The sequence below is a fragment of the Xenopus laevis genome, chromosome 9_10S, assembly GCF_017654675.1.
Source record: "Xenopus laevis strain J_2021 chromosome 9_10S, Xenopus_laevis_v10.1, whole genome shotgun sequence".
Lineage (NCBI taxonomy): Eukaryota > Metazoa > Chordata > Amphibia > Anura > Pipidae > Xenopus > Xenopus laevis.
Window position 1 is genome coordinate 59,840,735 of NC_054388.1, and position 26,268 is coordinate 59,867,002.

Here is a 26,268-nt window from a genome sequence, read left to right on the forward strand (position 1 = left end):
TAAAGCGATACTGACACTTTCCTATAAAAATCATAGGAACGTGCCCATATCAAAAAGGAGCTGCATGCTAAATATTTACCTCCAAAGCCACTCCAGCCCCACAAACCTTAGTGAAGCTGACCCTCCAACACTGCTAATGGTTCTTATGCGGTTGTTTCAGTCAATCTGGGCTGGGGCGGTGCAATCCTTCCATAGGCTTATTACAAATAAAAACAGGACTTCAGCGTGATTGATACTATCAGATCTTCTGCGGTTGTTTCAGAGGGTCCGCTTCACAAAGGTTTGCAGGCTGAGGGTGGTTTGGGTGGAGCTTTTGGAGGTAAATATTTAGCATGCAGTACCTCTATGACATAGACACATTCGTATGATTTTTATAGGAACGTGTATCACTTTAATACGTTTTACTCTGTTACACTTCATAGGAATAGTGTAAAAATTACTGTCAATGGAATCTAAATGGAGAGTGATATCCTGAGACGGTTTGCTACTGGTTTTCATTTTTTTATTTTTTACAGTTTAGTTTTTTTTAGGGCCCAAATTACTCTTAACAACCTTGCATTTATTGGAATATGAATGGGCCTGAATAGAAAGATGATTGATAAAATAGTAGCACCAACTTGCAATTCATTCTTAGCATGCAGGTCAGATTTAAAAGCAACAGTTATAGCCCATGTGGACCCCCTCAACTGATTGGTTACTGCTTGGTCACCAGGGTAACCAGTCAGTGGAAATCAAGAGAGCTGAAAAGCAGGATGTAGTGTTATGTTACACATCCATTCACTTCAGCCTTTATAGATTACATTTTTTTGGCTAACTATATTAGAAACTTTTTTTTATTTTGCACAGCCTATTTACCCAGTTTTTTATTTTACACTGAACGGTGAACCACCCCTTAAAGGTTAACCACTAAAGCCTTAAAATATCTTAAATGCTAGATGTCACATTGTGGGCCAATGGAGTTGTGTAATAAATGGCACTGAGGTTGCCCAGGACCAGCAAAGGCAGTAATTACTGGTCACTTGTTTAAATGCAAGTATGTTATTGGTTGCTATGCCTTACTGCTCCAGAGCAAACTTAGTGCTTTTTATTACATATGGGGGGAAAGATTGGTATATTGTTTACTTGGTGGTGATCTTGATAAACTAGTTATTGGTTAAAATTGCTATAAACTAAAGGTTTTTTTTTTTTTTTTATAAGACTTGGCTGAACTGCCTACTGGTGCTATGGACGCTGCTCCTTCACCAGACCTGCAGTCCCAGATCGCTGCACTTTCTCTCCAATTCTCCTCTGAGGGCCTCTGTAAATACTCGGCCAGCCAGCTCTTCGACATGCAGGAGAAGCTTGGAAGCATGTCCAACTGCATCATTCGACATTTGCAGTCACGATGGAGGTCTCCATCTCATGAAAACTCTATATAACAGACTTTCCTGATTAAAGGACTCCTTTTATTCCAGTTTCCTGAGAAGGTTCATTTTACAAAAGCATTTGGTGATAGATGTAGATTTTACAAAGCATCCTGTTGGTCATATGCTTGCATTTCTTTTAGTTCCATTGCTTCTATATGATGCTTATGGCTAGGAGTTTGAACAGAAGATAACTTAAGAGGGAAAACTATTTTCTTGCTGCTGTTTTTCTAAGCATCTTACCTGATGCAGAAGTGAATTTCTCAGGTGTAGAGATACTCCACAGCCTGCAGCCACACATCAGTACCTGCGTTCACTTCACATCGACTACTGCTGATGCTTTTTGGTTGCTTGTGTTGTGAAATATGCAATTGTGCACTGCACTTGTGCAAATATATGCTTTTATTTCAAGTTCCTACATCAGGACTGCGTTACATTTAAGGTAACTAAATGTTCTACTGATAATGTTTCAGCTTAATTAAAGCATATATCTGCAACAGAGTAGTGTTCTAAATGTGTGATTCCAACTGAACCCAAGATCCAATGCTACATACATCAGTAACTACCACCTACTAATGTAAATGAACTATGTGGTTTGTGTATAAAAAGTTTGTATTGCGATTGCTAATTTGAAATTTTGGGATGGCTACAGAATAATTTTTACAAGATTTGCCATAAATATGCTCTTACGAGCTTGATGTACTGCAATATTCATTTTGGAGCAAATTTTCTAAGCAGCACTTCTGCCCAGACTAGTTTTATAGACATTCACTGTTGGCCTGCCATTGTAGTTTTATAATATTCTTGGGAAGTAGGCATTCAGATATTGCATATTATGTATATATAAAGTGCACTGTAAGCAACTTAACTTTCCAGTTAGTAATACACATTGTATATATAAATTAATGGTCACTTATACACAAGCTTCTTATTGTCATTTTCTGAAAATGTTTTAGATTTGTAAAATAAAAAGTATTAAAGTGAGTTTTTTTCTGATGGCAGTTCTTTGGAATTAATTTGTGAAACATACATTTTCAGATTTCTTTTTTTTTTGAGTGTGCAGTTTACCTTTAAAACTTGCGATTCTGTTCTTGCCACTAACTTTTATGAAAGTTTAATGAAATCTAAAAAAAAAAGGCATTCTGGACTGTTGCCGAAGATCTTCATTAATTAAAACAATGGGATTTCGTTAACTACGTGGCAGTCATGGATTTGAATTCCAGCGGTATTTTCAAACCCATATAAAGGATTATTCTTTGCTAATAAAATTTTCCTGGTAACTATTAGCTAGTGTTAAAATGTGATTATTTTTTTTTTTTTTTTTTTTTTTTTTTATACAATACGCAACAGGTTTCGTTTTTTGCTGCAGACTCAGGAAGGTGCTTTGCTCATACACAATTTAAAGCTGGACAATCAAAACTATGACCATCAGCCTAAGGACAAACAAGGGCCAATACCTGTATCAAATTTGCTGTCATTCATCTGATAAGTCCCAGTTCTCCTAAACGTCTGGTCCAACTAAATCTTACTTGGTGTAACATAACAACCAGACTAACTTAATTTCTTTTTATGAGAAGGTGAGCAGGGACCTTGATTCTGGGATGGCAGTGGATGTGATTTACTTAGACTTTGCTAAAGCATTTGATACAGTGCCACACATGAGGCTACTGCTTAAATTAAGAAATGTTGGCCTGGAACATAGTATTTGTACTTGGATAAAGAACTGGCTAAAAGAGAGAATTTGTTCCATTTACCACCACTCTTTGTAATATAATTGGACCAGTGTTATTAGTGGAGAACCGCAGGGCTCTGTACTTGGTCCTTTGCTTTTCAACTTGTTTAATGACCTGGTGGAGGGCATTAAAATTACTGTTTCTATTTTTGCTGATATAAAGTTGTGCAGAACTATAGGTTCCATGCAGGATGCTGCCACTTTGCAGAGTAATTTGACTATGTTGGAAAACTGGGCAGCAAACTGGAAAATGAGGTTCAATGTTGATAAATGCAAGGTTATGCACTTTTGCAAAAATAATATAAATGCAAGTTATACACTAAATGGCAGTGTGTTGGGAGTTTCCTTAAATGAGAAGGATCTAGGGGTCTTTGTAGATAACACGTTGTCTAATTCTGGGCAGTGTCATTCTGTGGCTACTAAAGCAAATAAAGTTCTGTCTTGCATAAAAAAGGCATTAACTCAAGGGATGAAAACAAAATTATGCCTCTTTATAGGTCCCTGGTAAGGCCTCATCTAGGCCTCATCTGGAGTATGCAGTTCAGTTTTGGACTCCAGTCCTTAAGAGGGAAATGATAAGCTGGAGAGAGTGCAGAGATGTGCAACTAAACTGGTTAGAGGGATGGAAGACTTAATTATGAGGGTAGACTGTTTAAGTCTGGCGAAAAAAGCGATTGCGAGAGGACATAGTACATTAGAGGACATTATAGACAAATAGCAGCGGACCTTTTTACCCATAAAGTGGATCACCGTACCAGAGGCCACCCCTTTAGACTAGAAGAAAATAACTTTCATTTGAAGCAACGTAGGGGGTTCTTCACAGTCAGGACAGTGAGGTTGTGGAATGCACTGCCGGGTGATGTTGTGATGGCTGATTCAGTTAATGCCTTTAAGAATGGCTTTGTACAGTCAAAGCTTCAATGTCAAAAACAGAGAGGGCTATGGATTGACTTTTGAAATACCAAGGACACATGTTGTGCAGTTGGTTTTTTTTAATGGTCTTTGCTTAAAAGTAACTAGTGGTGCACCAAATCCTGGATTCAGTTTGGGATTAGACAAATTCCAAACTCTTAAAATCATGTCACTTTAGCTCATGTGACTATATAAATAGCTATTTTTTTTGCATGCACCCCATAATTACCCTGATTTGCATATTCAAACTAGGATTTATTTCAGGATTTGTCCAAATTTTAGAAGAAAATTTAAATTCGGTGCTTTTATACAAGTAACCATGCTTTGATTTAAATGTTGCCCATGGTGCTTGGTTATAGCTGCTGCTTTAACAATACAAACAGCAGTCCCTAACTTTGTTCTAAACTGTACTTGTAAAGATTGCCTGATCCAGAAATGGCAGAATTCTTGTAATTGACTCAAGGAAAAAGTTGCTCAATGTATAGCATAAGCCTTTGAATTAAGCAAAGCTTAAAGAATAGTTCTTTAATTAAAAACAAAAAAAAAAGCTTGATATTCTTTAATCTTTAAAGCATCCATTTCACCTGAAGGCCAGATTATCTACATGACCACATATGAAGCCAACTGCCTTTCCAGAAATCTAAGGTTTAAATATGAAATTGGTCATCTTTTTGCAACTACATTACTGGGAAGGCTTTTCACTAGATTTTTGAACATTGTTGTTGGTAGTTTGCTATTTATATTTAATATTATTGGTAATGATGTTGGCCTGGCTCATCCTGACATTCCAGTTTTTAGCATGGTGGCACAAGTATCCTGATGTTTCTCATACTATGGTGTTGGGCCTATTTATCACATACCAGGGATCAGTTTCAACTCATCAAAATACTTGGAGGTCAAGTTGCCTTATGCCGAAGAGGAAATGCCCTTGAAATGGCTGTTTCAACAAGACAAAGACCCCAAACATACCAGTAAATGAGCAACGAACAAGATACACATGGTAAGTTCAGCCCAATCCCTGGACCTTAATTCAATAGAAAACTTGTGGGGTGACATAAAAATGCTGTTTCTTAGTTAAAACCAAGAAATGTAGAAGAATTGTGGAATGTAACAGGTGCCAGAAGTTGGTGGACTCCATGTAACACAGACGTGCAGCAGTTCTCAGAAACACTGCTTAAAAAATTTTCAGTTTACACAGTGAATGAGTTTGTAAAAAAAAAAAAAAATGCAGACACTGCTACTTTTTGGAGCAGCCCAATGCAGTATTCACTTTGCTTCAATTTTTGTAAAGAAATAACACAATTTGATAACTTTTTTCTTCATTTTGATTTGGAATAGAATGTGCAGTGTTCCCAATGCATTTGCGTGTATGAAAATTAAAGCTATTACTATAAGGATTTTGAGCTTTATTCAAACACCCTGCTATTCTGAACTGTATATTCTAACAAAGACTTAACTTAAAAATGATTAAACTACATTAAAAATAATGTCTCTTGTTTCAGCTTTTCTGTGGGATGCTAATAATCCCAACAGACATTTATTTTTGCCTTTCTGTTTAAAATGGGAATTTCTTATACATTCATATAGCAAATAATGCTATTTCTCAATTTTTTTTGACCCCATTAATGTGTTTGTGGTGTTATATGTTTTTACCAATACAGAAACATAAATATTTTTCCTTATATTTAAGCTATATTCTTTACCTTGAAGATAAAGTACCCACAAAGTGACGCACTGAAATACTGCAGAAACTCCAGCTTTATTATACTCCAATGTACAGGAGTTACTTGTTCATTTACCCTAGAACAAAATCACGTGCATGCAGCGTTCAGTAAGCAGAAGAGGAGAGGCTTTTTCATTTCTGCGATTGCTAGGGTGCTTGCTTATTTTATCATCTAATATGATGCTTTAAAAAAAAAAAAAAACTATTGGTTGACATGGAACATGTTGGAAACACATACATCCGCTATTGATAACCCTTTGGAGCATTTTCTGTGTTGTATTTAATACGTGTTAATACTGTGCAACTGTGCAACCATACAGGGGAAGAGATATACTAGGAGGGCACAATAGTAAAAACCAAAGTCTTAGTTTGACTGTTATGATGTCAAAGTGCTTTATGTTGGAATCTATTATATAAACAAGGCAAGCTCCAAGTGGCAGCACTTTTGTAGATGAATGTTACACCACATTTGTTTCAGTGTTGCCGCTTATGAATCTGGTTGCTTAGATGGTTTCAAGATAGTTGGCTGGCAACATTCCAGTCTTGCCAGTTCTCTGGACTGTTCCGTACATCCAGCCTTCATCGATAGTCTGAACATTTACTATGGTATCACCATCCTTAAATGACACTTCATCGTCGTCGGCTGCTCTGTAATCATACATGGCTTTAAAGGATTTCTGTAAAAAAAACAAACATGGGAACGCATTAAAATGCAATGATGTGTAGAAGAACCAACAAACGATGGTGTGGCCTAACAAGATTTGTGTGAGTTGGGGAGAATACATGTTTGCTGCCTGGGAACTTCTGGAAGTCCATCATAAAGAGCAGACATTTTAGGCAAACACATTCCCTGTCAGTGATTCTTAGAAATAACTGGCTGATACAATGTTTAGAATGTGTCTGAGACATTGTTGTGCACTATAGGGTATTCAAAAATACTACACTAATTCAACATCAAAGCCCCCTTTAATATGTCCTCCAGGCATTAGTTGTTTATTCTAGTAGAAGTGTCTACCTAAAGAAAAGGTTTTTATCTACAGCACGCAGTGTCTTGGCAGCTTGCTTCACTTTCCACACCCCTCAATCAACTGGGGTGCTTACCTTTTTAGCAGGAATGACTCAGTTGATTGGACACATTGTCATGGAGAACAAAGATGAATCTCTAAGATCCATTTCTACTCAGTGTTCCACCAGCACACCCTAGCCTTCCGTGATATGAAGGGTTGACATACTTTCTCACGGGTTTATCCCTCATCAACCCTGTAGCATCATGTTCTGTAACAGATGTAACTTCACTTTCTGCTAATGTTTTGACATATTCTGACAACCCCCAATATGAGCTTATTGACATTTGTGCAAAGCACATTGAGCATGTGCAGTCTCTCTGACACCAGCCTAACAAAATCAGATCAGTAATTGATGACAACTTTGAAGGTGAAGAGTATTACTGTAATAGGGCTGCTGGACTGTCTGGGCTGGTGCAGTAAATTTAGTGCTGTATAAAATTGCTTCATTAAGAAAGCTGCTGATACACGTGAAAGACAAATTTCAGCTGCAAATCCCATTGCATGCGATGCCTAGTAAGTGAAGGGAGGATGACTGCAACACAAGCAGAGAACTATTGTTTAGGTTTGGATAATTAAATGAGCTCACTGGGCAAGAGGAAGAGAAGAAAAATGGTGAAATAAAGGAGAAGACCCAGTTACTCTAACTAAATTAATGTTTGAGGAAAGTTTTCTCTTAGATTTACCTATGTGAAATCATTGAACATTTAGTCATTGGACTACGCTGTTTATGTGGTGGATTGACAAGATGTTTAAAAATGTTTTTGCATGTCTGTAGTATTGAGAGGTTTTGGTAAAATAAATTGGTTACACGTGTTCCTTCCGGTTTGGTTATATTCAACGTGTTACTTTAATTTAAGGCACTTACTCCAGTAGTAGAAGGGTGTGATGGGACTGAAGAAGCAGTTGTTAGTTGAGTGGCTACAGAAGAAGACCTCTGTTGTGGAAGCTCTGTGGTTTTTGCCTGTTTGTAACCTACAAATAAAAGTTACATTTTAATTAGAGAAAAGAAGCAAATTATGTGGTAAAAGCCAGCATTCACTGCCAAAGAAGACAAGCCTCAATGCCACTTTGTCTAGTGCAAGAAGTATTTGCAAGATGAAAGAAGTTGTGTCAAAAGCCATCATTCATTGCCAAAAAAAGCCTTGATGCTACTTTGTATAGCTCTACAGAAAGATGTACTTACCCTTATAAAACAGTATTTGTGTACTCTCCTTGTGGCCTACAAGTATTGTGAAATATTCATATTAAGTATTTGCACTCTGTCTACCATGAGACATATAGCACTGTAAGACCGTGTTGTTCTCATTACCTGTTACTGTAGTGGTGTATAATCCTGAGTTGCTGTAGAAGGAATGGTGGTGGTCAGCCGCCTCCGAGTGTTCAGACTTTTCATCTCCAGCACTCAGACTCAAGGCACTGGCAGATCGAGATTGCTCACGGCTTCGGCGGGCTTGCACTGCAAGATGAGTGTTGAAAACATTATTCAACAATTATATCCAACATCATTATGCGTCTTCCCTTTTGAACAGGACAGACAAAGAGGTGCCACCTTTTACCCAATGTGAACACATGTGTATCTCTAAGCCTCTAGGCCCCAAAAGTGTTTCAGTACTCAACAGGGATTTGATCTCAATAACCCCTATATTACATCTGAAGTACATTAATGACTGTCATCGAGAGTTGGGTAACCCACAAACTGAGGAAGTATGGGAGAATATTTTACAACAACCAACTAGTGGTTCTATCTATGCCCTCATCCAAGAGACCACTTTTATTATGGTCCCAGTAAGTTTAGCCAAATTGTTCCATGGTCACTCGCAAAACTGCCTCAGAAGCTGTAAAACTTTGGGTACAATGGGCCATATTTGGTGGGATTGCCCTACAGTGAAACGGCTATGGATTCGTACCTACACAATGATAGATAATGTTTTTAATATTCCATCTAGAAAGGATCCTTATGAAGCCCTGCTAAACTAACCAAATGAGAATTTTTTTGAACAATTTACAATTTAAGCTTATCATGATAATATTTAGTGCCACTAAACAAGTCATCGCTAAATCGTGGTGTACCCCCACATTAAATTTCAATATGGTGAAAGTTAGGGTAGATAATATAATGGTGATGGAGAAGCTAACCTATATACACAAGGATGCACAGAAATTGTTCCAAAAAATGTGGTCCCCATGGATGATGTATAGATGTAACTAATCCTTCAGTTGGTGGGCAACCTCATTGAAAGCTGTTAGCATAAATGGATCCCTTTGGAGCCACGTGGCTAGAAGGAACCACGAGGCAAGTAAACATGCAATGTAATGTGGTAATTTACATGTAAAATGGATAATCGGCTGATTATCTATCTGTGACAATATGTAATACATGTAGAAAACAAATAAAAACTCAGTAAAGATTATTGAAAAAAAAAGAAAAAATAGCCAAGTGGGATATAAAGGGTTTGTGTGAAAAATGACCTAAAAACTAAAAGTCAAAGACAACTCACCAGAGAGCATGTGCAGGCTCCTAGACTGAATGTTGTCTTCTGCTGGGTCATAGTCAAAGACTGATCCTGGATTAGTACGCCAGACTCTGAGATCTGTAGAAAGCATGACGTAAACATAAACTGTCATTTTTTTTACCAATGAGCTGCAAACTGTGACATCTATTTTGTATCTGTTTTATATTGATTAAATATACTTCATAAGGGGTAAAATTAGTTTTGACATCATGGTGCAACACAACACTAAAGGTCTTAATTGTCAAAATGAATTTTCCTGCACATTAGGAAAATTAGTTAGTATTTATGCAATTAAAACTTTCCTCCAAGTCTGGAATTCAAAAATAAGCACATGTTTTGAAGCCACTGAAAGCAAGAAGTTGCTGAGCAACATGTTGCTCACAAGCCACTGGTTGGGGATCACTATTTTAGGTGGTACTGTAGTTGGAAGAGCACTAATACTGCTTTTGGGTATTTATGCAAGAGGGTAAATAGTTGCCCAAATGAGAAGATCCCATGGAGCCCAGGTAAAAATATATATATATATATATATATATATATATATATATATATATATATATATATATATATCATATTAATTGAAGAAAATTAAATTCCGATGCAGATGAAGACTAAATGATATATATATACCGCTGACTTCCTGTTCCTGATCATTTCTTCTTTGTTCCATTTCTACAACCTTCCTCTGTATTCCACGATAGTTAATGTCACTGAAGTCAATCATGTTCTTCTTAACACGTTCTGTGATTGGGTCAGTGACAACTGGTGTGAAGCTGCCTTTTTGTTTCTCAAAGTCTTCATGGTATCGTACCTGAAACACAAAAAAAGCATAAAATGTTAATTCCTAAATTTACAGTATGTCCTGGTCAGTCTGTAATTCAAATGAAATATAGGACAACCCAAACTATTTTACAATTCTAAGAAGAGAATTGTCAAGGCTACAACTTTCAGGGAAGGGTCAAAGACTGTCATTGCAAACTCCAATTAGTTTATATGCAAAACATGACAGCAATACTACTCATTCATGAGGACTGTCAGACTGAAAAGTACCAGTACTATAGATTTCATGATGTTACCCATTCAAGTGAATTGGAGGAGGCAGTGGTTGTGGTAACTTCTCTACAGAATGGAGATGTTCCCCAAGTGCCTGTACTGTATGTCTCAATGTCTTCTTCATGTTGTAAAGTAGTTGAAGTCAAAGAGACACATTTATCTAATGCCCCCAATCCAATCCTCTTTAATAACAAACTCTAAAAGTGTAATTTGTTAAAAACCACATATATCAAATGACTTTCTGCCAATTACGATTGCTCAAGATCTTTTTGAATATGTTGGAAATGTCCTCTATCCACCCATGGAAAGGCAGGCAGAGGATATTAAAGAGAAAATCTCTCCTCCTTCCTTATTGTAAACCTGCAGTATATACCTGACCTGCTATAAACTTAAAGAAGACATTTAGGATATGTAAAAAACTCAACTGATGAACAATAGTGCTGGATTTACTTGGAGCTAAAAATTAATATCTTCAAAAATGAACCTCCCTATAGATCTGCAATGGTCCCTGTCCAAGTTTCAATTGACGGGTGGGTGTGTCCTAACTGTCCCTGCCAGAAGCACAGTAGGAGGGGGACAGCCCTGCAGTCACACAAGCAAGGACAGACATCAGTTCCCTATCAGGTCAGCCTAGCTGCTGATTGGTTCCTATACAATAGTGCAGTGTGCTGAGTGCTGCAGGCTCCCCTGCACAGCCTGGGAAATGTAACAGGAAGTAAAATAGATGGGCAGAGTTAGTAATGTCTTTGCAGAAATATTCAACAAATCAGCCTGAAACACTACTTTTTTAAGCACTATAGATAAACAGTATAATACACTGGTACATTCTTGTTTTTCACACAAAATGTCTCCTTTAATCAGTAGACAAAGAAATCCTGCAGTGATATTTTGTGAAATCGTTATACATGAATGAACTAGCTTGGGACACAATATGCAAGGTAATCTGTATAAGGGGGAGGCAGAGATTAAATGGGATAAAACATAGAAGAAGCAGTAGGTAACTAGGGTCTACATTGAACCATGCAGTAACGCTGTCCAGAAGTCTAGATCTGAACAAAGCAATAATGTTCGTAAATGGAGTAATCTAACAAGCACTTGAGAACGCATGGCACAAAAGGGCAGTAATAGTATCAGCTACAAATGGGAAAACACTAATGGGGAAGGTAAAAAAAATCCTCAATGAGTGAAAAAGAGACCAATATTTTATTCAATTTAATAGCCCCACGAGAAGTTTTCATGGGAGTAGTCTCGGGACATCCTCTGGACCGATTTAAAAAGCTCTTTGGCACAGAAAGTTAGCAGTAAATCATGTTAAAATGGAACATTGTTTTCACAGCCCCTCACACTTGAGATTCTACTGGAGTTTTTTAATTTAAAAAAAGAGGTATGAGTCCAAAATTCATTATCCCAATAGTCAGAAAAATGTCTAAAATCCAGTCTTTGTGAATATTTGTTTCTGAATACAGTTATTTCAGGTCACAGGCTTATCTTTAGGATATTTGAAGTCATCTATTGAAATAAAACAGATCTCACCACTGAAATGTGTTTTTGAGATTCCCGAACACGTCTCATCTCAGGAGTATCCATTAAGTAGGCAGCTTTGCCCTGTATCTGCTTACGGAAGCTGTCAGAATATAGAACCTAATGGATGACAAAGGAAATGGATTAACACAGGGCCTTTGAACTAACTGTATAGTCCAACTAGGTAGGGACGTTATTTCTGAGTGCTAGTAATGTAAATTAGCAACAAACCATAAGTGAAACAAGCCCTTTACAAAAAATTAGTTTTTGTGTTTCTAAATTCCACTCGTGCTAAGGATACTGATTTGAAGATACTACAACAGAGAATTGTTTCTTACCTGGTTATCCTAAAGTTTGCTGGGCAGAAATTATAGTAAAAGCAATATATTTGCATGGCATTGCTTACCATTTATAAATAAACATCAGAACTTCACTGTGTGATATAGTAAAATATTAATATCAATAAGTAGATTATAAAATAAAGGTAGTTGGAATGTTGAATTGTGGAATGTAGTGGGTCCCGAGCCACAGAAACCTTGTCGCCCAATGTTAAGAGAAGAGAAACACCCTATTTGGGCACATATTTATTTACATATGATATTTTATTCCACTGTTTAGTTGTCTTTCCTCTCTAAAATTCTATGAGCTGTTTACCCTTTTAAGCCTGTCAACAGCAAGTCAATTACTATTACCTATCATCATTTTATTGTGTGTTATTAAACATGTCCTAAATCCAAGTGCAAGATCAGATTGCCCTCCTAGGCACTTCAGGAGACCTAGACTGCGGGTCCATTAGAGTCAGATATATGGTAAACATTTGTTTATGGCTAAATTCTGGACCCTAAATTGGTGCTTGAACCAAAAAGGTCAGCCAACTTCAACCAGAGGCCTTTAATGTATTTCTGGACAATACTGGGTTCTTCTCTAAGCTAAATGTAGGAAAGATTGCAAAATTATATGCTTTCTGACTTCTTAGTTTCAGGCCAGGTTTACCTTTTTTTTATTGAACTGTAGTATGTTAATGTTTATGTAATGCCACTCCAGTTAAATAATTCATACCCATTAGAATAACAGGCTCCTGGGAAACATTTAAATACAATTAGGGAAGGTTGAAGGGTAGAGAGTATTTTAGTATTTGGTCAGGAGTGTACAAAGGAACTGTAAAAGGGGTATTTTAACAGGATTGGGACAGCACATATTAAGAACACAGGGTTTTATCTCTTCTGGCCTCAAATACCGAGCTAATGTTTTCTTGATTGCGTTTAACACGCTCCATCTCTGGAGTAACAGTTGTTGGAGTTGCTTTTCCCAAGCCTTCCTTGTACAAAACCTACAGCATACAGAGAAGCACATTGACATGTCACTAGAGATTCAGTCCTTAACTTTTCATTCATTTAATTGTGTAACTGCACTCAGCTATAAATGTAAAGCAAAGAATGGTTAAGGAATTAGGTTAACAGTGAAAATCACACAAAGGTTAAAAAAACGAAATTACACCCATTAAAAATAGACAATAGTGCTCATTTATGAACAGGGGCAAAGTGCACCATGTCTTTGCCTGCAATGCACCTTGTCCCTGCTCTTTTGCACCTGCCACTGCCAGGTACAAATATTTGCACCTTCAGTATGGGATGCAGCTGGCTGAATTTTGCAGATGTAAAGGAGTGGCTCAGACATCCCTTGTGTGGGATTCAGAAGACCTGTGAATGAAAAGTTTCTCAGGAGAGCTGTACTTAAAGCCTGCCTTATGCTCTCTTGCCCACTGAGCACTGCACCCTGCTCCTTGCATTAAAGGCACACAGGGGCTCTGCAGATTGACCGTGCACAAGGGCTATCGTTTTCTGCCCATCAGTGCACATATCATGACCCCACTAGTATATATAATATGAAATGGATTTTTAGTCCCAATGTCACATTAAGTTTGATGAAGCAGACAATGCATTCACATTATAACACAACCAATCATACACAATCACCTGAAAGGGGAGAAAGAAGTATCACAAACTGGTAGTAACAATAGCATTTACTATCAGGGTGAAGCAAGATCTGGTGAAAACTTTGTGGTTTTTATTACATTACCCCCTAAATTCCTGTGTCACAGTAGTTGCCCCATAGAAAAGTGTATATATGCCTAGATTTTCACCTTTCACCACAATACATACACCCATTAATGTAAATTCATTAATAAATGATTGCTAATGAGTATTAGGGGTGACAGATAGATGTTAAAATGGAAAAGCAATGAATATTTTAAGAACTATTCAGGTACCATGCTAATGTTTTCTTGATTGCGTTTGACCCTCTCCATCTCTGGAGTGACGGGTGTGGGGGTTCCTTTCCCCAAATTCTCTTTGTATGAAACCTAAAGGTAATAAAGTCAGCAATATCATGCAGAGAATATTTTGATATTGTACCCTTGCATTTTTAAGTGAACATTTTGCAAATATGGGAAAGCCTGCTTGTCATTCATAAAAACAGGGACATCATTTGTATCACATACCCCCAACCAGAATGTGTTTAATCATTTTTAAACCACTTTTCTGTAATGGTTTTTGTATTTATAATATGTCATGTGTGCTTACAGTCCCTCAAAAGCCAAGTAAATCTAGACTGACAATCCTTTGACTCAAAGCAACATTTTCAAGACCACAGATGTATAACCCAGTCAATTATGGTTGGTCTTCCTACCATTACAGGCTAATAATATACCCACAATGCTTGTCATATTCAAGCTGCACCATGTGTATTTACAATTTTTCACAAGAGTAAAAAAAGAGTAAAAGGATGATTTATAACTGCATCATTAATGCACTCAATAGCAAGGTCTTCATACAGCTTTAAATTAATAAAGATGGGGGAATAAAATGGGGAAATAAAGTTGAATTGAAAATAAGAAGGAAAAATTAAATATTCATGGCAGTTAATGGGAAAAATCCGATTAAGGTTTAGAAAGGGTAGAAGCAAAGTCACTGTTATGCCCAAATGAGGTAATATATACAGTATATAATAAGGTTCTGCAATTAAGAGGGAAAAAAATCAACTCAAGAAATCAAATTAGAATGTTACTTTCTCTGCAAAAAAATATACCGAGCTAATATTTTCTTGATTGCGTTTTACTCTTTCCATCTCTGGGGTAATGGGTGTGGGGGTTCCCACTCCAAACTGATCTTTGTATAACACCTGAAGGCCCAAAATAACAGTGGTAAAGAGAACTGTACAATTACATTAAAGGTAATGTTTGAGTGGTTCACAACATTCTATATCCTGTATGGCTAAATAATTCTGATCCCAAAAATATCTAGATCAGCTATTATTGATATGGCTAAAATCTATTTGTTATTCCTAGCTGAGAGGTATACAATATAAAATGTCAGAACATCACGTCTAGTCAGATGCTGCCATTGTAACCTTGTCCACGTCCACTTCACACTTGCAGAACAGAATATACAATAATGGGCAGGGCACATGGACTAACATAGACAACTGCCTTACATATTTTAGCAGATGAAAGTGCACATATTTTTGGGTGGTTCCTTTCTCAGGATTTCATCTTAGCAAATTAGTGCACTTTCGTCTGCTGAATAAAATATGAAAAGTGGTTAACCACAATTTAGTCAATGGCTCTGTCCAATATTAAAGATTCTCAAAAGGGAAAACTGAAGCTACAGTTATTGGAGTTTCCTATAGGCTTGTTTGAGCAGCTATGATATTACAACAGTCATAAACAAAATATTGTGGCTCCATCATGTGGAAACATCAGCAAGCCATCATGGACATGCTGAGCTTGCAAATAAACTATATGCCTTTGGTTACTCATCCCCAGGTTACATTTTTTGTTGTCCAATATGAAATTTTTAGGAAGTTTTTACTATAGTGGAAAGCCCGTTAACCAGTTCCTGGACCTGTTTTGTTCAGAAATTCTAAAACAGTAATTGTCCTTGTCTTGAATCCTTACTTTAAAGCTACAAAATACTTTTGACTCTTTGGGCAATAAAAGATATATGCTCGTATAAAAAAAATAAAAAATTAGCAAAGAAAAACTACAATTAAACAACAGCAGTTGAAATGGAGGATGAAAGCAAATGATCCAGGATACAAAAGCAGTGGAAAAAAATGAGTGATTAAATCCTAAAATTTCAAACATTTTAGTTATTTTATTTCTTTTTATTCAAGGAAAGAAACTGGGATTAAATTTTAAAATGTAAGACCTGTGGGTCATGGGGCATTTTAACTTCAATGACCACCACAAATTTCTGTCACTGCTTCACAAACATGGAACCACCTGCCATAAACACAGCATGTCCCACATACCACAGGTCTAATGTTATTTTTAAGGTAAGAAATGTATTATTTTTTTTTTTAATGTCACATGAAGTTGTTTAAAGGGTTACTTCTTGATTAATGTAATGTTAGAGGGATCTTTTTACATTTTAACATATACCGAGCTAATATTTTCTTGATTGCGTTTGACTCTCTCAATCTCTGGAGTCACTGGTACGGGTGTTGCTATCCCCAAGTTTTCTTTGTACGCAACCTAGAGATGCAAGAGATTATCCCAATATATGATAAATGTACAATACAATCTAAATAAATAAGCAAACTAAAAATAAGACTCTCTGGAATGTCAAATAAAAATAGTAAACAGAGACCTAGAATGGATTATAGATGAAATGTAATAAATGTCATTGATGAATAACACCGGAGCAAAAATATATCCAAGAAAAGAAGCTTAACAGCATCTGCAATAGATTGTTTCTTTGGTGCTTTTTAAAAGTCTTATTTATAATTATTTTTTATTTTTCTGTCTGCTTGCTCTTGCCTTCTCAGATATGCTTCTTTAAGCTATTTTTAAGCAGGGCCAGAACTAGGGGTAGGCAGAAGAGGCACATATCTAGGTTGCAAAGGTGGGGGCACTAAGCACGTACCTCTTTAACTGCTTACCCCCTAGTCCTGACCCTTGTCCTCTGACTGGCCGGCATGCCCACTCTTCCTTTAGCATCCCCGTCCCGCGCACAAGGGAGGTGGTCAGCCAGCTTGGCATGGCCCTGATTTTAACAATGCACCTGTCTTTAGGACATTTTTTCACAGCAACATGGAAAACATCATGTAAATAAAGCATTATGCCCATATATATATATATATATATATATATATATATATATATATACAGTCCAGGTGTGTATCCGCACTCTGACTTGTCCAAGTGGGTGCTATATCAAAATATGATAAAAAGCGATAAGGAAGATAGGCACTCAAATATTACTGGTCAATAATCATTTATTCCACTGTGCATATCAACGTTTCGGTTCACGTTTGGACCTTTATCTTGATAAAGGTGGACCGAAACGTTGGTATGCACAGTGAAATAAATGATTATTGACCAGTAATATTTGAGTGCTTATCTTCCTTATCGCTATATATATATATATATATATATATATATATATATATATATATATATATATATAATGTTCAAACCAGCACACCAAATCTTCAATCAGAAAAGAGGTTTATTTCAACATCACTCATGTGTCCAACGTTTCGGCCCACATTAGGGCCTTGACGTGTGCTGGTCCATTTTAACATTGTTTACTCCGATTGACCACTTTCGACTAACAAGGAAGGAGTGCAGGTACTTTGTGAATTTTTATATATATATATATATATATATATATATAAATTCTCTGGGACCTTTTACTGTGTAAAAACCACAAACACCTCTATGGCAAAAATTCACCAAGTAAAAGTTGTCCTATAGAAGTCAATGGAAGCTGCGCTGATCGAATTGGACTGCTTTAAAACAATTTGGACTTTTAGAGGTTTCTAGATATTTTTTCCCCTAGGTAATTGTCCGAAAAAATTAATTTTTATGGGTTTTCATTGTTCATACTTTTTGTAGTTGATTTTATTTTTTACAATTCAATGGCAATCATGGTTTTAGAGTTTGTGGGTTTAGTTGTGTTTTCGAAAACCTCTAAAACCACTAAAATTCAACCCTTAATAAAAAAAAGCCTCCACATATAATACGGATACATCAAAGAAAACGCTTGCAGATGCTGACTCTATTTACAGTATAAGCTTTGAACACATTTTAGAGGCTATACAATTTCTCATCATCTGAGCTGCAAAAGAATTGCTTTAAATTTCTACAGTTATGATGATTATTATGTATTATTATTATTATTTATTCCACAGTACTGTTATGCCACTGCACAACCTTTTTTAGTTGGGTATTGTAACACAAGGGAACTGGTCTATGTTGTAAGTAATATGCTGTAAAAGAGTCTTAAAAGGTTCCACAAATTCTGTCCTTAAATGGGAAATTTCATTTAACGTTAAAATTCTGATGGCTGGAATTAGTATAGATCAAAATCTTGTCTCAAAGTTTGCTTGAGCCATTAAACAAAAGACCATTTCCTGTCTCATGGCTGTAATGGTTGATTTATGATCCTTTAGGAAATTTCCTGAACCCACACATCTTTTCTGCATTTTTCCTGCACTGTTTTAAAAAAAGTGTTTTTTTGCAAAAAATAAAAGCTTGCCAGGTTTTAAGTGATCATAAGGATCCTTAATCAGCCCTTTAGTCTTTCCTCTAACATTTAAGCTGTTATACTGTAACAGAACTGCTAAAATATTGATGCCGAATCATTATCTTGTCTTGTACTTATTTCTCATTAAGTAATTATTATTACTAAGTTATTGGTTCAGGTCAGGGTATACAAAGGCAAAAACCAGCAAAAACATACTCTTTTTTTATGCATTTACTTTTTTATTAAATAAGTCTTCTCTGTTTTTCCATGATTCCGTTTTTTCAAAAAATAATCAGATCCCTACCTAAAACCTGGCAAGCTTTTAACATTTTAAAAATTAAAAGTTTCAGGAATTTTTCTACACTTTGCATAATATTTCAGGCAAAGCAAAAACGACCAGTTTTGCTTATCTCTAATTAAATGCTTGCAGCCACACAATTTAAACAGGTCAACCTACTACTATACTTATTCTTTATTATCAGACCTGTTATAAATAAGGACTTGAGCTTGAGGAACACTGATTTGTGGAACAGGTGCTACTTAAATATTATTAGCATTATTATACCTACAGTATTCAAGTGTGTGCTATATTTTTAAATGTTAAGCACACTTGACATTCAAAGCACTTATTAATTTGTTTGTTAGACAGTTTGTTAGAACGTCAACTGTTTTAGAGTTGTGGTGGTTAGGTTTTTAAGTCTAAGTTTTTAATATAAAAAAACAATTACTCTGATTTTGATATACCATGCTAATGTTCTCTTGGTTTCGTTTGACTCTCTCAATCTCTGGAGTCACAGGTGTAGGGGTTCCTTGCCCCAAGCTTTCTTTGTATAATACCTAGAGGTATAAAAGAGCATTCAAGATCACACCGATCAATGTGGCTATTTATTGATACAATATATTCTACAATATAATACTTGTTTATATTATTATTTGGGTCTGTATGGAGTAAAATGATAATTTTGTATACAAAGACAATTGAATTTAAGTGCTTAATGTTTTCCTGTTACTAAATAAATACATGGTATTTTTAGCCATATTCATTTATATGGGTTTAGTTCTCCTTTAAGCTATAAAAATTTTCTCCATCTTAGTAATTATATATAATATAGCCCTAAAGAATCAGTGCTACTATTTGGCAAGTATACTGATTACAGATAGGACTGAAATTGACCAAACAAATACAGTATAAAGGTGGATGTTGTTGCTAAGCATGAAATGTGTTTATACACTTATAATAAACAAAAGCTATGAATATCTTGTAAATTATATCCTTATAAATGGTGAGTTCTGATCTCATCAGTTATAAAAAGTGAGTTCTGATGTCATTTCTGTCACATGACTCACTGAAACATGTGTATTATAATAAATAAAGTACCCCCAGTTGCAAAATATGAGGATATTAGAAGTTAGCTTGGAGTTCCATGACCTGTATAAAAGCACTCGGCCTTCGGCCTCGTGTTTTTATATGGTCATGAAACTCCTCGGTAACTTATAATATCCTTATATTTTACAAGAGGGGAAAGTTTATTCACTATATAATACACAAGAGTCTTCAATATCCTGTAAAGTATATTCTTATAAATCATGTCATAAGTTATAATCTTTTGTGATGTAATTTATGCCACACAATTCACTGATATTTTCAAATTATAAAAAATGTGGTACCCCCTGTAAAATATGAGTATATTAGAAGTCACAAAGAAGTCCAAAGATCTGTATAAAAGACAGATTTAGAAACCCCTTTGTGACTTGTTAAATCCTAATATTTGATAGGTGTACCTTTAAAGTGGCACTATTTTTTTTATGATGTATTATACTACCCATTTTCTCAATATTTTTTTCTTTTTTCTCCACTTTTTACTTTTTTTTTTAACAAACGTTTGATGAATCTACACCTTGATGTCTCCTGCATTGTACTACAGCCACTGAATAATGAACCCCCCCCAAAAAAATCTCATAAATGTAATTAGTCATAAGATTTTTTTGTAATTAGTCAAAAATGTTGGTTCAAAGCCTAAATAGCAAATAAAAGCAACTGTAACTTCCCCATGACTGGCAATCATTATAGTAAAGTTACAGGATATTGGTTTAACCAGAAATTTCTCAGCAGGTACTGGTTTAGTGCCTCAATAAAACTTTATGCAGTTAAAATCACTGCCTTGGACTGCCTTGGTCCTACGCTTTATAGTTAACCTTGTTTTACAGTATGTTTATAGTTGTTTGCCCATGTAGTCTTAAAGGGGCTGTTCACCTTTAAATTAACTTTTAGTATGTTATAGAGAGTGATTATTTGAGACAATTTACATTGGTTTTGATTTATTATTATTTTATAATTTTTCATTTATTATTTGTTATAAGTTCTTGAGTTATTTAGCTTTTTATTCAGCAGCTCTCCCGTTTGCAATTTCAGCAATCTGGTTGATATGGTCCCAAAGTCCCTAGCAACCATGCATTGATATGATGATTTGAAATATAAATAGGAGAGGCCTGAATAGAAAGATGAGTAATAATAAGTAGTAGTAACAATACATTTGTAGCCTTACAGAGCATTTGTTTGTTTTTTTTGGATGAGGTCAGTGAAAGCTGAAAAGAGTCAGAAGAAGATAAATACTTCAAAAGCTATAAAAAAAATGAAATAATCTTATACCAAAATACCAATTAATTAGACATCTTCATGGAGATTCTTGTTACATAGTTATTTTCACTACCTTGTTAAATGAGAATAACCTAAGCAGTAGGCACTAATGCTACTTAGCCAAGTGTTAGAAAATATAAAACTGCAAAACTGTAACAACACAATGAGAAGGAGTAAAAGAAGAATAAAATGCTAATGTTACTGAGTTAATTCTACAATGAATGCACTAATAAAAAGGACCTACAAGTAGTATCAGTAGTTCAACTCTTATCTACTGGGAATTAAGAAGGGACAAAGGAAAACGGTTATGTGTCAAGTGAAAAGAAATATATTGTTGTTAGAAAGGGAAAGGCAGATTCTTTAGTTAATAAAGTAAAGGACACCTCCAAACACATTAAACTTAAAAAAAAAAGTATCAGCTACTACCGAGCTGATGTTCCTCTGTGTCTCCTTTACGCGTTTCACTTCAGGAAGGTCAGGAATCGAAGTTCCCTTTCCAATGCTTTCCTTGTACTTAATCTACATAAATCACATACAATGGAAAAACAAAGAGACGAAGCACATTAGGCACAAAGGACATTCCCATACATGACTGCATGTATGCTAAACACAGCATGATTTCCTGAAGAGTAAGTATGTACATGTACTACAAGTGTGTAGCTACTTTAGTTTAACAAACTCCTGAGATAATTTATTTTACTTGGGGCTTTTCTTTGGTAAAGAATGGTAGTATAAAAACCACATTATAAACTTCAAGGGGAAGTAAACTCAACTTTACATGTCAGATAATAAACAAGAATTCAATCTTGAGCAATTTTACAATAATAAACAATTTCAATTATATTAAAGTAATTTGTAAATGTAATTGGTATTGAAAGCAGTATCTCTCCATTGCTTCTTTGCTGCTGGTACAATTTAAACAACTTCTCCAGCCAAGGCTCTGTGCACACTTCTGTGAGCTTTCTACTTAAATGTCTATTAACTACAATGCAAGGCATCACGGTAATTGGAATCTTGGCTGGAATTGCTACATTGTTATATTGGTACAGTAAATATGGTCAGGACCAGCAGTGGAGTTAATAAAACAAATAGGAGGAAAAGTACTATAGGGATAGGGCATTGTGAGAATTTGATCCTACTGCAATACTTCTACTTCTCAGTCTTCTTCTTCTCAGGTCTGTTACAGAACATGCAAGGCATGGATGGAATTGGAATCTTGATCGAAGAACAAAATATACAATATTTCAGTGGTATGGATAGGAAAAGCAGTGGAGACAAATACAGCTTCTAGTGCAATTACATTTAAAATACCCTTAAAACAATTGAAAAACTCATCCCCTTTCACCTCTAAGGAGTTGTACGTAACTTAGTTTGAGTCAGATTAATTAAACATAATTATATTCACTTATATTATATGTTGTTAAGATTTAATAAAAGATTAGTAATAATTATTAGCTTGCAAAGAGTATAAAAATGTTAATATTCTTATTCAGCTGATTCCGTAGCCTTTGATTTTGGCAAATATTACTATTAATATTACTATTTAAGATCATATTATATGTGTATATTTAATATTGTATAACATAGTAATTATTTTATGGGATTATGATATTATTATTATTATTATTATTATTATTATTAATATTAGTGAGTAAATGACAACAGAATTTTTTTCTTATTTTATCAAGATGATATTTCTTTTCAGAATTTGTAAACATTGTATTGTATCTTTTTGGAGGAATATGATTAAATTAATTATTAAAGGGGAACTTTCATTACGATAAAACAAAATAATTAGGAATGGCATAATTGATGCCAAAAATCTTTCATGTGGGAGTTTTTCACATAATGTGTCTTTTTTAAACAATTAAAACCTCATCAGGTGGCATGCTTTTAATTTTTTAACAAAACCTGATGATACAAAAAAAAACCCCACTTAATGTCAGAGAGCGAGTTAACTCTGTCGTGTTTTCTGGCATAATTCTTTCCCTTTGTGTGGGAATTTCTTTTTTACAATCTGGGGGGGGGGTCCAAGTTTTTAGCTGTGAGCTTTTTATTTATTTTTTTTATCCCAACTGTGCAAAAGAAACTCCACACAAATTAGAAAAAGGCAGTCAATGCCAGGAAATTAGAGTTTTTCCGGCTTCAATTATCCTGCACCTGCTGCTCATCTGGATAGCCTTTATATTTGTTTATTGATTATCATATTTTTTAATTTATCATTTGTGAGCTCTCTAACATATTTTTTCCTGCTCACTCCTGCTGTAAGTCATAGACTTATTTCCCTGGGTTAATTCCACTGAACTTGAAGGTCCTACTGGCCAATAGCATAAATGAGTTGTTTGTAGCAGGAAAAAAAATCTTAGGTTGACATCACACATGACATTTTAAAACTTTATAAATAATAAAACTTTTGCTTAAACAGTTTAATTTAACACCATTAAGGTGCTCTTCTTGTTTATGGATGTGACTGTTCCCCTTTAAAGTAGGAAATTAATTCATGTTTGGGCAGCTTTTCTTGTTTGATTTGTTAGCCTGGCTGTTGAGATGCCCTAACAGGTTATTCAAGCAGCTCAGAAGCTCAAACTGTTTTCTTTGTACCGTGCTAATGGCATCCTGTGTTTTCTTAATTCTCTCCATCTCAGGAGTTTGACCAATAGATGTTCCTGTTCCAACTTCTTCTTTGTACAATATCTTAATAATCAGAATCAAGGTGACATGTTAATATCTGCTAGATATTATACCTTTAGGGAATGCTTCCAGATTAAACATAGTTCTACATTTTAATTTCTTTTTACAAAGGATTAGTGCCTAAACTGGACCAAGGGCATTGTTAAAAGAAACATAGACCTTGTTGCTACATGAAAGAAGGTTGTAATAGTCACAAATAAGATGTTGGCCTATATCCTGTTGAACTAGAAAGGAAAATATACTCATAGTTGTCCATGCTTCAACTATATGCAAGATGGGAGCCCCCTACTGAGGGTTTTATTGCCAAGCCACGAACAGTAACTGAACTGTTGTGTTTATGACTAGCTGTGCTTCTCTTTGAAGAATGTTTCCACTAAGACAGACAAAATGGCAGCTCTTTTTAAATAATGGTAAACTGTATATACCCAAAAAATTTTATACCCTTACAATTTGCTATATATTGGGAGAAGATCAATGGAAGCTAAACATTACATAAATATAGTATATTTTTTACCTGTAATAGTGCCGTCTCAATCTAATGTCTCTGAGTAATGGGACCAGATTTATTTGTGATCATGTATGATATATCAACATCAGAACCATTTCTGTAGAATAAGGGGCAGATGTATGAAGGGTCGAATATCGAGGGTTAATTAACCCTCGATATTCGACTAGGAACTAAAATCCTTCGACTTCGAATATCGAAGTCGAAGGATTTAGCGCAAATCCTACGATCGAACGATCGAAGGATTATTCCCTCGATCGAACGATTAAATCTTTCGAATCGAACGATTCGAAGGATTTTAATACAACGATCGAAGGAATATCCTTCGATCAAAAAAACATAGGCAAGCCTATGGGGACCTTCCCCATAGGCTAACATTGACTTCGGTAGCTTTTAGCTGCCGAAGTAGGGGGTCGAAGTTTTTTTTAAAGAGACAGTACTTCGACTATCGAATGGTCGAATAGTTGAACGATTTTTAGTTCGAATCGTTCAATTCGTAGTCGTAGTCGAAGGTCGAAGTAGCCCATTCGATGGTCGAAGTAGCCCAAAAAACACTTCGAAATTCGACTTTTTTTTTTTTTAATTCGAATCCTTCACTCGAGCTTCATGAATCGGCCCCTAGGTGTTTCTTAAAGCCTGACAAGTTTTACAAGAAGCACAAAACAGACAACACAATAAAACCAACACCAATCTGTTGTACATAAGAGTATTAATAGCTACTTACAATGGACATGGTTAACACACTTACAACATACATAATGAACCAGAGACAATTTTGATTGGATATCTAGTGTAGGCTTGGGGGGGGGCAATATAGGAGTGGCAGCTCTGAAGAAACAGTGTTGTATACAGTAAAAAGCAGCATATGGCGTAAATGAGATGCAGTTAAGGTTAGCTTGATTGATAGCCAGCTGCGTTGAAAAACAAATTCTGCCTCTGTTTCATCACACTATTATTTGGGTTAGCATTTTAAAAAGCAATATTTAAAATCATGTACCGAGCTGAAATTCTTTTGGTTTTCTTTAACACGCAGTATTTCTGGCGTGTCTTTTACCACTGTGACTTTCCCTTTAATGTTTTTAAGGTCACCTTGGTACTGAAGCTATAAGAAAAGAGTAAAAAATATTGTTAAGGTACGTACAGGTCTCAGTAGTGTAACATGTTCATTTTCATCTGATTGTGGCATAACTGAACCGCTAGAGTGATCTGGATCAAAATAACAACATTTAAATATACAGACTGATTGCCAAGACACAGATATCCAAAGTATTTCCACTGAAGGAAAATACTTCTATGTATATAGGTAGGGGGACACTGCACATTTATGTCAGAAGAATATCTCTAACATAAATGTATGACGTCTTCACAATTATATAGATTATACTTATCCAGATCTATTCTAATCTGTAGCTGTTGTCTAGTCCAGCAAGAGCACTGGTTGTGAGACCTACAGATGGAGTAGGCTCTCAGATGTGCTCTTTTTCCATTTAAGTGGTGAGCCATGTTCATTGTGTGCACCAGATGCATCAGTAAATTATATTCTGATCGTATCTTAACGTATTCATAAACATCTTTGATTTACCTATCTTATGTTGAAAAGGAGTTTCCTAAAATGTATTTCTACCCTGCTATTATTCTTAAAGAATTGGTTTTTGCCACTGCTGACACAAATATAGATACTAACAGAGATAAATATATAAATGGATAAAATTAAATGACTTACAGTGCTGAAATTCTTTTGGTTTTCACGCACTCTATGCATTTCTGGGGTATCGAATACTGAAACATAGTAAGACATGTTCCTTTCTGCCTCCTCTTTATATTTTTTCTGTTGAGAGAGAAATTTACACCCGTTGACTTCACTGATCATTAACTCACTGCAAAAATACTAAATCACATAAGTCTTTGAGATATTCATAGTGTTTTCACAAAAAGAATCTGGTATAAGTTTACATTTGTTAGAGCTCATGGATGCAATTA

General features: G+C 35.4%; 2 protein-coding genes across 23 annotated transcripts in view; one reads left to right on the top strand and one right to left on the bottom strand.

Annotated features, from left to right (window-relative positions):
• rif1.S (replication timing regulatory factor 1 S homeolog) overlaps positions 1–2,387 on the top strand; it is a 51,292-nt gene extending 48,905 nt beyond the window's left edge. For 3 of the 4 annotated variants that reach the window (XM_018237150.2, XM_018237149.2, XM_041577609.1), the window contains exon 36: positions 1,198–2,387. In XM_018237150.2, coding sequence (XP_018092639.1) covers positions 1,198–1,418 — 221 coding nt within the window. In that variant the 3' untranslated portion in view covers positions 1,419–2,387. 4 annotated transcript variants of the gene reach the window in all.
• Positions 2,388–5,787: 3,400 nt separating this feature from the next.
• Positions 5,788–26,268, bottom strand: part of neb.S (nebulin S homeolog) — a 121,752-nt gene continuing 101,271 nt past the window's right edge. For 6 of the 19 annotated variants that reach the window (XM_041577934.1, XM_041577940.1, XM_041577939.1 and 3 more), the window contains 16 exons: positions 26,012–26,116; positions 25,286–25,390; positions 23,694–23,786; positions 21,519–21,611; positions 19,199–19,291; positions 16,366–16,458; positions 15,012–15,104; positions 14,194–14,286; positions 13,162–13,254; positions 11,937–12,044; positions 9,981–10,161; positions 9,336–9,428; positions 8,147–8,293; positions 8,021–8,056; positions 7,703–7,809; positions 5,788–6,447 (listed from right to left, as the gene is read on the bottom strand). In XM_041577934.1, coding sequence (XP_041433868.1) covers positions 6,274–6,447; positions 7,703–7,809; positions 8,021–8,056; positions 8,147–8,293; positions 9,336–9,428; positions 9,981–10,161; positions 11,937–12,044; positions 13,162–13,254; positions 14,194–14,286; positions 15,012–15,104; positions 16,366–16,458; positions 19,199–19,291; positions 21,519–21,611; positions 23,694–23,786; positions 25,286–25,390; positions 26,012–26,116 — 1,707 coding nt within the window. In that variant the 3' untranslated portion in view covers positions 5,788–6,273. The remainder of the gene's footprint in view (positions 6,448–7,702; positions 7,810–8,020; positions 8,057–8,146; positions 8,294–9,335; positions 9,429–9,980; positions 10,162–11,936; positions 12,045–13,161; positions 13,255–14,193; positions 14,287–15,011; positions 15,105–16,365; positions 16,459–19,198; positions 19,292–21,518; positions 21,612–23,693; positions 23,787–25,285; positions 25,391–26,011; positions 26,117–26,268) is intronic. The other 13 variants (XM_041577951.1, XM_041577950.1, XM_041577935.1 and 10 more) reach the window with 11 other exon arrangements.